At 51.0% G+C, this 13,151-nt stretch overlaps 2 protein-coding genes across 2 annotated transcripts; one reads left to right on the top strand and one right to left on the bottom strand.

The window, feature by feature from the left end:
• Positions 1-3,373, bottom strand: LOC119104316 (chitinase-like protein PB1E7.04c). The gene is made up of 3 exons (XM_037228014.1): positions 3,147-3,373; positions 1,729-1,785; positions 1-479 (listed from the first exon to the last, which is right to left on the bottom strand). Exons 1-3 carry the CDS (start codon positions 3,371-3,373, stop codon positions 143-145), a joined length of 621 nt encoding a protein of 206 aa, XP_037083909.1. The 3' UTR covers positions 1-142.
• A 4,087-nt stretch (positions 3,374-7,460) lies between these two features.
• On the top strand, positions 7,461-11,116 carry LOC119104444 (300 kDa antigen AG231). Its single transcript, XM_037228141.1, has one exon. It carries the CDS (start codon positions 7,549-7,551, stop codon positions 9,073-9,075), a length of 1,527 nt encoding a protein of 508 aa, XP_037084036.1. The 5' UTR covers positions 7,461-7,548; the 3' UTR covers positions 9,076-11,116.
• The last annotated feature ends 2,035 nt before the right edge of the window (positions 11,117-13,151 follow it).

The following is a 13,151-nucleotide window of genomic DNA, read 5'->3' on the forward strand; positions in this document are numbered from 1 at the left end:
AAGTTCGTGACAAGCTGAGTTATGTAAGTGACGTGGGTGAGGAGAAACCAGCTGACGCTGTTGAGGTAACTGAGGTCATTCACAAAGCAGTTCAGGAAGCTGCAGTCACTGCTGACAGACCAACAACACTTACTGAGACCACTCAGGAACCATTCGATTCGGCTGTACTCAGCGAGAAGCTGTCCGCTGAGACCAGTGAGGTGGATGGGAAGGTGGCCGATGTGACTGAACCGAGCGAGGAGAAGGCGGACGAAGTCACTATTCCAACCGACGCTTTTGAAACCACGGAGGCACCAGCCGATGTGGCTGAAACCACTGAGGAGAAACCAGCTGAGGCTTCCCGGGTGCCAGAGGAATCAGTTCTTGGGACTGAACTTAGAGATAATGAATTAACTGAGGATAGTGATAAACTGCTCGATGTGAGTGAAATCATTGAAGAAAAACCAACTGAGGCCACTGAGGAGCGAGCCGGTATTACTCTAGTCATTGATGAGAAACGAGCTCAATCCCCTGATATCGTTCAGGTCTTGGAGAAACCAGCAGATGGCACAGAAGTGGATGAGGTCACATCGGCTAAAGTTAGGGAAATCGATGTGGTTGAAGTCAGTGAGGAAACACCAACGGCGGCTGCTGAAGTCACTACCGTCGCTGTGACGGCATATGATGTGGCCGAAGTCAAGGAGAAATCAAGGTCACTAATCGAAGCTACTGATGTCGCTGACGCACCAGCCGATGTGACTGAAACCATTGGGGACAAGCCTGCTGAGGCTGCTGATGTGACTGAAACCATTGAGGACAAGCCTGCTGAGCCTGCCGATGTGACTGAAACCATTGAGGACAAGCCTGCTGAGCCTGCCGATGTGACTGAAACCATTGAGGACAAGCCTGCTGAGGCTACTCCGGTGACTGAGGAAACGCATATTCAGGCTGAACTTGGAGAGCACAGACCAAGTCAGGTCACCGACCTGTCAGGTCCAGGTCAGGTCAGGTCAAAACCAAGTCAGGTCACCGACCTGTCAGGTCCAGGTCAGGTCAGGTCAAAACCAAGTCAGGTCACCGACCTGTCAGGTCCAGGTCAGGTCAGGTCAAAACCAAGTCAGGTCACCGACCTGTCAGGTCCAGGTCAGGTCAGGTCAAAACCAAGTCAGGTCACCGAAAAACCCCTCGGCGTGACCGCACTCATTGAAGAGAAACCAGCTGACGTTCAGGAGGAGCCAGCCGGTCTTACTGCAGTCTTTGATGACAGAGGGGCTGAATCCACTGAAATCGTTGAGGTCTTGGAGAAACCTGAAGATGGTACGGCGGAAGTCGATGAGGTCACACCAATGGAGGTCACGGACATCGGCGTAACCCAGGTCGGTGCGGGGACACCATCCGAAGGCCCTGAGGTCGCTGAGGTGTTTGAGACACCGCTTGACGTAACCGGAGCCGAGGAGAAACCTCTACTCGAAGTTTCTGAGGTCATTGAGAAACCAGTCAGTATAGCGGATGTCATCGAGGACAAACCAGCTGAAGCTACTCAGGTGACTGAGGAAGCAATTCTTGACACTGAAGTTCGAGGCCATGCACCAACTGGGGTCACCGAAACACCTGAATTCACAGGCGTTAGCGAGGCACCATCCGATTTGACAGCAGCGAGTGAGAGTAGACACGATGACGCATCCGCCGAGAAAGATCCCTTCTCATTTATAAAGATGGCAGCGGGTGCCGCGGTGCTTGGGCCTGTACTTCTCGCCAGCAAAATCAGTGATAAGGTTCGTGGCGCTCTCGCCGGCGCCGAGGTCACTGAGGGAGTGGCAGATAGTCATGCAGTCAGCAAAGACAAATTCACTGAACACCATGAAGAGCTGAAGGATGTGACTGACGTGGATGAGGAGAAACCAGCTGACGCCGTTGAGGTAACTGAGGTCATTCACAAAGCAGTTCAGGAAGCTGTAGTTACTGCTGACAAACCAACAGAAGTTACTGAGACCACTCAGGAACCACTCAGCGAGAAGCTGTCCGCTGAGGCCAGTGAGATGGATGGGAAGATGGCCGATGTGACTGAACCGAGCGAGGAGAAGCCGGACGAGGTCACTGACAAACAAGCCGGTTCGACTCAAACCAGCGAAGAGGGACGAACTGAGATCACTCAGGAAAATGCCGATATGCCCGTGAAGGTAGAGGCATTGCCAAGTGACACTGCGCGAGGGCTTGAGACAGCGATTGATGCCAGCGCAGGTGGTGAGCAAATACCAACTGAGGTTCCTGAGGAACCAGCCGATGTTGGTGCAATTATTGATGAGACGGGGGTTCAATCTCCGGAAACTGTTCAGGTCATAGAGAAACCGGAAGATGGCACCAAAGTCGCCGAGTTGACAAGAACTGAGATCACGGATATCGATGTCGATGAAATCGGTGAGAAAACACCAATCGAGGCTTTTGAGGTCCTTGAGGTGTCTGAGGCACCACTTGATGTGACCGAAGTCGAGGACAAAATTATGACCGAAGTCTCGGAAATCACGAAGGGACCAGCCGATATGGGTGAAACCATTCAAGAGGAAGGAGCTGAAGCTACTCAGGTGACTGAGGAACCACTTATCCAGGCTAAATTCGAAGAGTTCAAAACAACCGAAGTCACCGAAAAAACTCTTGATGTGACTGAGATCGTCGAAAAGAAGCCAGTTGAGACCGCTGAGGAGCCAGCCGATGTTACTTCAGTGATTGATGATAAACGAGCTCAATCCCCGGAATTTCTTGAGGCCTTGGAGAAGCTGGAAGATGATACGGAAGTCGATGAGGTCACACTAACGGAGGTCACGGACATCGATGAGGTTGAAGTCAGTGAGGAAACGCGACCCGCGGCTCCTGAGGTCAGTACGGCCTTTGTAACAGCATATGATGTAACTGAAGTTAAGGAAAAGCTTCCAGTCGAAGTTACTGAAGTCTGTGACAAACCAGCTGATGTGGCTGAAACCACTGAGGACGAGCCAGTTGAGGATACTGAGGTGACTGCAGAAACACTTATGCAGGCCGACCTTGGAGAGCATAAACCAACTGAGATCACGGAAAAGCCTTTCGATGTGACAGAAATCACTGAAGAAAAACCATATGAGGCCACCGAGGGGCCAGCCGATATTACTACAGCCATTGATGACAAGCCAACTCAATTCCTTGGAATCGTTGAGGTCATGGAGAAACCGGAAACTGGTACGGAAGTTGATGAGGTCACACCAACGGAAGTCACTGACACCAACGCGGTCGAAGTCAGTGAGAAGGCACCATCTGAGGGTGCTGATGTCACTGAGGTCCCGGAGACATCCTTTGAGGTGACGGGAGTCGAGGCGACAGGTTCAACAGAGGTTTCTGAAGCATTTGAGGCACCAGACGACATGGCTAAAACGAGTGAGGACAAGGCGGCCGAGACACCTCTCCATGCATCTAAGCTCAGTGAGGAGAAACCAGCAGAGGTTGCAGAGGAACCAGCCGATGCTACTATAGTCATTGATGAGAAGCAATCCCAGTCCTCAGAAATCGTTCAGGTCTTGGAGAAGCCGACAGACGGCACCGAAATGGATGAGATCACACGAACTGAGTTCACGGAACCTGACGTTAGTGAAACGATTGTAGAGAAACCAATTGTCTCTCTTCAGGCGACTGAGGCACCACGTATTCAGGCTGAACTCGAAGAGTACAAACCAACTGAGGTCACCGAAAAACCTCTCGATGTGACCGAAATCGTTGAAAAGAAACCATTGGAGGCCGTTGAGGATCCAGCCGATGTTACTAAAGTCATTGATGAAAAACCAGCTGAACACCCTGAAATCGTTCAGGTCGTGGAGAAACCGGCAGATGGCACCGAAGTGGATGAGTGTACGTCCACCGAGTTCAAGGACGACGACGTCGTTGAAGTCAGTGAAGAGACACCAACAGAGTCTGTTGGGGTTACTGAGGTCTTTGAAGCGCAGTATAATGCATTCCGAGCTGAGGACGAAGTTATAGCTGACGTTACTGAAGTCGCTGAGAAATCTACCGATGTGACTGGAACCACTGAGGACAAACGAGTGGACGCTTCTCAGGTGACTGAGGAAGGAATGATCGAAGACGATAAGAACGAGAACCAACCAGTAGAGACAACTCTCCATGTAACACAAATCAGCGAAGAGAAACCAACTGAGGCCACAGGGGAACCAGCTGATGTTCCCACAGTCAGTGGTGAGAAACCAGCCGATTCGTCCGAAATCTTGTTGGCCATGGAGAAACCCATCAGTGGCATGGAAGTGGATGAGGTCACACGAAGTGAGTTCACGGACATCGATGTGATTGAAGTGAGTGAGGAGACACCAATCGAAGCTGCTGAGGTCGCGGAGATCTCCGAGACACCTCATGATGTGACGGAAGCCGAGGAGCAAATTCTGAGTGAAGTTTCTGAAGCCACGAAACAACCAGCCGATATGACCGAAACCATTGATGGTAAACCAGCTGAGCCTACGCAGGTGACTGAGGAACCAGTCATTGAGACTGTTCTTGAAACGTACAAACCTGCCGACGTCACCGAAAAACCTCTGAAGGTGACTGAAATCGATGAGGGGAAGTCAACTGAGGCCATTGAGGAGCCAGCCGGTGTGACTGAAGTTACTGAGGAAAAGCCAGCGGACTTTGCTGAATTCGCTGAAGAAGCGGCCGATGATACCAAAGCCGATGAGGTCACACTACAGGTCACGGAAATCGGTGTGATTGTATCCAGTGCGGAGACACCAACCGAGGCCGCTGAGATTTCTGCGGTTCCTGAGAAACCACATGATGTAATTGGAGTCGAGGAACAAATTGTAGCCGAGGGTGCTGAAGCCACCTTGACACCAGGAAACATGGAAAGTGTTCAGGACAAGTTGGCTGAAAAACCTATCCATGCAACTGAAACCAGTGAGGAGAAACGGACTACTGAAATTGTTCCGCTCTTGGAGAAACCGGCCGATGGAACCAAGGTCGGCGAAGTCACACCAACTGAGTTCACAGACATCGATGTGATGGAGTTTAGCGAGGAGACCGCAACCGAATCTGCTGAGGACACTGAGGTCTCTGCTAAACCACATGATGTGGCCGGAGCCAAGGAGAAAATAGTAACGGAAGTTTCTGAAGTTACCGATTCATCTGCCGATTTGGCTGAAACATTTGAGGACAAGCCATCTGAAAGTCCTCAGGTGGCTGAGGGAATAGTTATTGAGACCGAAGTTGGAGAGTTCAAGCCTACAGAGGTCATTGAAAAGCGTGTCGATGTTACTGAAGTCATTGAAGAGAAACCAACAGTGACCACTGAGAAACCAGCTGATGTTTCTACTGTAATTGATAAACGAGATCAAGTTCCTGAAATCGTTCAGGATTTGGAAAAGGTCGCACATGGCGCAGAATTTGATGACGTCACACCGACTGACCTCACGGACGTTCAGGTCACGGACATCGACGTCATCGAAGTCCGTGAGGAGACACCAACCGACGTTGGTGAGGTCACTCAAGTGTTTGAGACAACAAAGGATGTGTCCGGAGTCGAGAAGGACGTTCTGCCCGAAGTCTCTGAGGTCACTGGAGAACCACCCGATATGGCTGAAGCCATGGGAGATGCACCGGCAGAGACTTCTAAGGTAACCGAGGAACAAATTATTGAGACGGAACTTAAAGTGTATGCACCAACTGAGATCACCAAAACAGCTGAGTTCTCTGGCGTCAGTGAGGCCCCATCCGATGTGACTGAATTGGTTGAGAGCAGACACGATGACGTATCTGCTAAGAAAGACCACCTCTCTGTGCTGAAAATGGCAGCGGGTGCTGTAGTGCTGGGGCCCGTACTTCTCGCGAGCAAAATCGGTGATAAGGTTCGTGGCGTGTTCGCCGATAAAGATGGCGCTTCGGAGTCTCCAGGTAGGTTTGATGATGACAATGAGGCCACTCCTCTACCATGCGATATCGAAGAGGTGGACACAAGGGACATGGTAGGTTTTTCTGACATCCCTGAGTCCCGTGGAGTCGAAACTACTACAGTTGCGAAGGAATTAGCCTCGCTTGATGAATCCAGTGATGAAAAACAACTTCTTTTGTCTGAGGAATCAGTTAGCATGGCCGATGTCAGTGAGAACAGGCCTTTCGCTGTTGCGGAGATTACTGAGAAAGATCTTGGCACAATTGGGGCAGGTGCTTACCAAACTGAGATCACTGAGAGAGAAGCAGACATGGACAAAATCAGCGAGCACAAATTAACTGAGGTTCATGAAGAGCTGGGTGATGTCCTAGATATCTGTGAGGAGAAACCATCTTACGATGTTCAGGTGACTAAGGTCATTCACAAACCAGTTGAGGAGGCTGCAGTCCCTGTTGTCAAAGCAGCAGAAGTTACTGAGACCTCTCAAGGACCATTCGATTCGGCTTTAATCACTGAGAAGCTGTCCGCTGAGGCCAGTGAGGTAGATGGGAAGGTGGCCGACGTAGCTGAACCGAGTGAGGACAAGCCGGGCGAGGTCATTGACGAACTAGCCTGTTTCACTCAAACCAGCGAGCAGGCGGGAACTGAAATTACTGAGGAAGTTGCCGATTTGGCCGAAATGGCAGAAACCAGACCGAGTGACGCTACCCCAGGGCCGGAGACAGCAGTCGATATCAGCACAGGTGGTGAGCTTAGCCCAGTTGAGGTGTCTGAGGAACCAGCCGATGTTGCCGCAGTCATGGATGAGAAACAAACCAAATCCCTTGAAATCGTTCAGGTCGTAGAGAAACCAGAAGATAGCACCAAAGTCGATGACGAGATCGATGCTATTCAAGTCAGCGAGGAGACTCCAACTGATGTTGCTCAGGTCACTAAGGCCTTTACGTCAATATGTCTTGTGACCGAAATCAAGGAGACAGTTCTAACCGAAGCTGCTGAAGTCCCCGATGCACCAGCCGATGTGACTGAAATCATTGAAGACAAAACAGCAGAGGCTACTCAGAGGACTGAGCAATCAACTGTTGAGGTTGAGCTTGGAGAGGTCGAGCCAACCGAGGTCGCCGAAAAACCTCTCGATGTGGCTCAGAGCATTGAAGAGAAACCAGCTGAGGTGACTGAGGAACTAGCAGATGCTACTGCAATCATTGATGAGGAACGAGCCCAGTCCCCTGAAATCATTGAGGTGTTTGAGAAACCGGAAGTTGGCACCGAGTTCGATGAGGTCACGCCAACCGAGGTCACGGATATCGATGTGATAGAAGGTAGTGAGGAGACCCCAACTGAGGCTGCTAAAGTTGCCGAGGTGTTTGAGACACCACATGGTGAGGCCGAAGCCGAGGAGAAAATTGTAACCGGAGTTAATGAAGCCACCGAGGCACCAACCCTTATCGCTGAAGTCGTTGAGGAGAAACCAGTTGAGGCTTCTCCGGCGACTGAGGAAGGGATTTACCGAGGAGGACAGGGAGGAGGACAAAGAAGTCGAAAAACCTGTCCATGTGACTGAAATCAGTAAAAAGGAACCAACCGAAGCCACGGAGAAACAAACCTTGGTAACTGAAGTTAGTGAGGGAAAACCGGTGGACTTTTTTGAAGCCATGGAAGAAGTGACCGACGTGACCGGGGATGTTGAGGTCCAACCAACTGAGTTCACAGGCATCGATGTGACTCAGGTCAGTGATGAGACACCAACTGAGGCTGTTGAGGTCACTGATGTCTGTAAGGCACCGGATGATGTGGCCAGAGCCGAGGAGAAAGTTACAGCCGAAGTTACTGAAGGTACTGAGGCACCAACTGATGTAGCTGAAATCGCTAAGGAGGAACCAGTTGAGGCCACTCCGCGGACGGAGGGAAGACTTACCGATGACGACAAGGAGGAGGACAGACAATTGGAAAAAACACTCCATGTAACTGAAATCATTGAAGAGAAACGAACTGATGTCACGGAGAGACCTGCTGATATCACTGCAGTCATGGATGAGAAACAGGCTCAATCCTCAGAAACCGTTCAGGTCTTGGAGCAACCGGCCGATGGTACCGAGGTGGATGAGGTCACACGAACTCAGTCCACGGATGTTGATGCGGTCAAAATCAGTGAGGCGGCACCGACCGAGGCTGTTGAGGTCACTGAGGCCATTGAGACACCGCATGATATCACCGAAGTCGAGGAGAAAACTATAACCGAAGTTTCTGAGGTCGCTGAGGTCTCTGAGACCCCATACGATGTGACCGGACTCGAGGACAAAGTCATATCCAAAGCTTTTGAAACCACTAGGGAACCAGCCGATATCGCTGAAACCATTGATGACAAACCAGTTGAGGCTACTCCGGCGACTGAGGAACCACTTGTTCAGGCTGAACTTCAGGAGCACGAACCAACTGAAGCCACTGAAGAGCCTCTCGATGTGACGGAAATCACTGAAAAGAAACCAATTGATGCCACACAGGAGCCAGCCCTTGTGACTGAAGTTACTGAGGAAAAACCAGCGGACGTTCTTGAAGTCGTTGAAAAAGCGGCCGATGGCACCAAAGTCGATGACGTCACGACAATGGAGGTCACGGAGGGTGCCGAGATCACTGCAGTCGTTGAGAAGCCATGTGATATAACTGGAGTCGAGGAAACAGGTATAACCGAAGTGCTTAGAGCCGCTGAGGTACCACCCGACGTGTCTGACACCATTGTGGAGAAATCGGCCGGAAAATCTCTCCATGTAGCTGCATTCATCGAAGAAATTTCAACTGAGGTCATTGAGGAACCGGCTGGTGTTACTACAGTCGTTGATGAGAAGCGAGCTGAATTCCCTGAAATCGATGAGGTCTTTGAGAAGCCAGCAGAAGGCAAGGAATCCCATGAGGTCTCACCGACTGAGTTGACGGATATCGACGTCATTAAGGTCAGTGAGGAGACACGAACAGATGCTGCTGAGGTCACTGAGGTCTCCGAGACACCATATGATGCCATCGGCGCCGAGGGGAAAGTTTCAACCGAAGCTACTGAGGTGACCGAGGATATGGCTGTAGCCATCGAGGACAGCCTGGCTGAGGCTACTCAGGTTGACCGGGGAAGGAATTACGGAGGAGGACAAACCAACAGAAAAACCTCTCCATGCAACCGAAACCAGTGAAGAGAAACCAGCTGAGGTCACAGAGGAACCAGCCGATGTTACTGAAGTCATGGATGAGAAAGGAGCGCAATCTCTCGAAACCGTTATGACCGTGGAGAAACCGGCAGATGGCATGGCAGTGGATGAGGTCGCACGAACTGAGTTCACGGACATTGATGTGCTTGAAGGCAGTGAGGGGACACCAGCCGAGGCTGCAGAGGTCACTGAGGTTTGTGAGACCTTATATGATGTGACTGGAGTCGAGGAGAAAGTTATAACCGAAGTTCCTGAAGCCACGGAGGAACAAACCGATATGACTGATGTCATCCAGTACGAAGGAGCTGGGGGCGCTGAGATGACTGAGGAACCGATTGTTGAGACTGAACTGAGATCCTACAAACCTACTGAGCTCACCGAAAAACATCCTGCATTTACTGAAACCAGTGAAGAGAAGTCAACGGGGGCCATTGAGAAGCCAGGTCTTGTGAGTGAAGTTAGTGAGGAAAAGCCACTGGACGTTCCTGAAGTGATTGAAAGAGCGGCCGACGTGACCGAAGTCAACGAGGTCAAAACAACGGAGCGCACGGGCATCGATGACAGTGAAGTCATTGAGGAGATTTCACTCGAGGCTGCTGAGGTCACTGAGATCTTTGAGATCCCACGTGGTGTTGTAACCAGAGCCGAGGAGAAAATCCCTACTGAAGTACCTGAAGCCACCGAGGAACCAGACACCGAGGAACCGGCCCATATGGCTGAAACCACTGATGAGAAACCAGCTGAAAAATCTTTCCATGAAATTGAAAAGAGTGAGGAGGAACTAACTGGGGTCATTGAGCAACCAGGCAAGGTTACTGCAATCATTGATGAGAAACAAGCCGAACCTTTTGAAATGATACAGGCCTTGGAGAAACCGGTAGATGGCACCGAGGTGGATGAGGTCACAAGAACTGAGCTCGCGGATGCCGATGTCACTGAAGTCAGTGAGGAGACACCAACGGAGGCTGCTGAGGTCACTGAGGTCTCCGAGACACCTCATGAGATGACGGGAGCCGAGGAGAAAACTCAAATCGAAGTTTTTGAAGTAATTGGGATATCATCCGATGTGGCTGAAACCATTGAGGAGAAACCAGCTGAGACTGCTCAGATGACTGACGAACCAGTCATTGAGACTGAACATAGGGATTATGGACCTACTGAGATTGCTGAGACACCTGAGTTCACTGGCGTTACCGAGGCACCATCCGATGTGAACAAAGTGTGCGACGGCAGACGCGCTGAGATCTGTGAGGAACCAGTGGATTTGACTGACGATAGTGAAGACCAGCCGAGAGATGTTCCTGAGGAACATGCGGAAGAGACTGTGGTCAGTAAGATGGATCCGGATGAGACTACCAATTTGACTGAAGTCTTGGAGACGCCAGCCGATGCGACAAGAGTTGGTGGTGACGAGCTGACTGAAGTAGCAGAGGAGCCAGCCGATGACGTACGTGCTGATGGCAGCAAAACAGATGAGGTGGTCGACGAATCAGCCGATGTGACTGATGTAAGTCATAAGGAAAGGACAGACGTTATGGAAATACGTGAGGTGGTTCAGGTAGGCGATAAGACGCCAACTGAGGAGGCTCTTGAGGGTACTGAGACCTTTGAACCACCAGCTGACGAGACCAAAGTCGACGAAAGCAAGTCATCTGGTGCTACTGATGCCATGAAGAACCTGGGCGATGTAGCTAAAACTACTGGGGATGAAACATCTATGGTTTCCACGGTGGTTGAGAAGCCACCCTACGCGACAGAGTATAGTGAGGACAAGCTGACCGAGTTCATTGAAAAACCAGATGACATGGCTGAAACCATTGAGGACCAGCCGTCCCAAGCACATAAGCTTACTGAGGTGCTCATGAAATCTGACGACTTATTCCCAACCTTGGAGGACAAACCAACTACACTTCCCGATGTCACTGAGGCAGCAGCTGATATTGCTGACGCCCTTGAGGGAAAACCGACATTGACCACTAAGATCACAGAAGGTGCTGAGGACTCAGTCAGTGTGGCTGCCGTCGCTCAGGACAGCCCAGTTGAAGGCAGTGAAGACAAACCAGCTGAGATCCCTGCGGTCTTTGAGGGAGAGACAAAGGAAGCTTGGAAGGAGCCGGGCCATGGGACTGAACTCAGTGAGCACGAAACAACTGAGATCGCTGCAGCATTTAAGGGTCCAGTTGATGTGTGTGAAGGGCTTGGAGAGAAACCGACTGAGCCTAGTGAGACCGTTGAGACCCTTGAGATACTCAATGTCGTGACTAAAGAGGATGAGGACTTCATAGCGGAAGTTTTTGGTGCCCTTGTAGAGCCAGCTGCTGTTACTGATCCAAGTGAGAACACTGAGGTCACTGAGGCGGCAGCCTGTGTGGCCGAGGCTGGTGTTACTACAGTCATGGGTGACAGGCCAGCGGAGGTCACCAAGGACACCGAGAAGGTAGCCGACGTGATTACCAGTGAATTCAAACTACCAACTGAATTTTCAGAAGTCATTGAGAAGAAGATAAGCGAAATGGATGAAACCTCTCGGGTTCAGCCAGCTGAGATGGCAGAGAGCGGTGAGAGAAAAGCATACCATTTGGCTGAGGATGATGGGGAGAAACCAAGTCATTCCACACAACTCCAGGAAAAAAGAATTTCCTTAACTGAGGTTTGTGAAGAAAAACCAGCAGAGGTATCCCAGGACACCGTACCGTGCGAAACGAAGCATACTGATATAGGGCAGATGCCTGAAAAAGAACTGGGTGTGCTGACGGAAAGTACTGTAGAGCAGGCAATGGAACCTAGTAAGGGAACATCAGACGAGGCGGTTGATATTGATGTAATGAAGGTTGCGCAGGTCATTGAGGAGGGATCAGGTGAAATTTTGTCCCACACTGGTGAAGTGCCCAAAATTTCTGAAATGCAGCAGCCCCAGGCAGAAATTACCCTCTCAGAATCTGATCGTTTGCCGTGTGATGACAATGCGGCTGCACTTGCATCAGAAATGGGATCTGGGGCGGTTGCTTTGGATACTGTCTTGTCGACCACCGTAGCTGAGACTGCTGAGGAAACTACGTGCGAACGAGAGACGTTTTTGGAGGACACAGAACAGACATGTGACGATGACGTATTGACAGAAGCTGTCAGTTCAACTGCAGAGCGGGATCTTATGACTGAGGACACTGGCGATGAAAAAGCCGATACACGGGTTGACAGGGAACAAACCATTGTTCAGAGGTCACATGCACCGGCAACCCCAGATTTGGATACCGAGGCGGCCGTGGATGATATCATGGGAGACGATAGGCAAACGGTTGTATTCGCCTCCGAAACGTCATCAGCTGTCGAGACATCGCTCGATTCCCAGAGACGTTCGTTCGAGGTGGATGTGTCTGATGTTCCACTTGGTCAGGCTGTACCTGAGCCATATGCGGTGGACGTTGTCGCGAGGGAGGTTGCCGAGGTGGGTGGTTGCGTGTTTGGCAAGCCGATGGAAGGTTCTTCGTACTGGTCCGGGGATAAGGTGGACGATTCCATCTACTGTCCAACTGTTCCAGCAGCCGACGGCGACCGCGAAGAAGCAGTGCCACTGGAACCTGATGCTTTGGGTCCCCAGCAGATCGTGACTGCCGAAATCCCTGATCAGGAGCCTGCTCCTACTCACAAAATCGAGGCAACTCGTGGTGAACCGGCACACGTTGCGCAGGAGTCTGACATCATGTCGGACCCCGTTGGCGATGTTCCTGATGCAGCAGCAGACAGACATCAGGTTGTTTCTGAGGGTGAGGTGGAGAAGCCTGTAGAGCAACCTAGCCCACAAACTGAGGAGACTAAATTCAGCGAGGGAGATACTGAGGACTTCACTGATGCGGTTCGCGCTGTTGGGGAAACGTCCGTTGAGACTGATGTCCCGAAACAGGAGCCCGTTGCTGCGGTCGGTGATGGGCAGCCCATTGAAACGCCAATTCCCACAGGAAAGGCAGCCGAGATCCTTGATGAAAAGTCTGCCGTCTGCTTTGATTCGACTGACGTCACTTCAGAGCAAGATCTAACGCTCACTGAATTGAGCGGTACATCCC

Source organism: Pollicipes pollicipes, unplaced genomic scaffold (genome assembly GCF_011947565.3).
Source record: "Pollicipes pollicipes isolate AB1234 unplaced genomic scaffold, Ppol_2.1 Scaffold_6052;HRSCAF=7182_pilon_pilon_pilon, whole genome shotgun sequence".
In the NCBI taxonomy this organism is placed as follows: domain Eukaryota; kingdom Metazoa; phylum Arthropoda; class Thecostraca; order Pollicipedomorpha; family Pollicipedidae; genus Pollicipes; species Pollicipes pollicipes.

Excerpts from the sequence above, each read along its gene's own strand:
- LOC119104316 (XM_037228014.1), bottom strand. The coding sequence starts at position 3,373 with ATGTCGTCTGGTGCCTCAAATGCTTCAGAAACCTCTGTTGAACCTGTC. Across the intron at positions 1,786-3,146 it reads TCAACGATTCCAAGGAATTG|TGACCTCGGCGCCGGCGAGA; the intron begins AGTTGGCTTGTC and ends CCACTCCCTCAG. Across the intron at positions 480-1,728 it reads ACTGATTTTGCTGGCGAGAA|AGTAATACCGGCTCGCTCCT; the intron begins GTACAGGCCCAA and ends ATCAATGACTAG.
- LOC119104444 (XM_037228141.1), top strand. The coding sequence starts at position 7,549 with ATGGAAGAAGTGACCGACGTGACCGGGGATGTTGAGGTCCAACCAACT.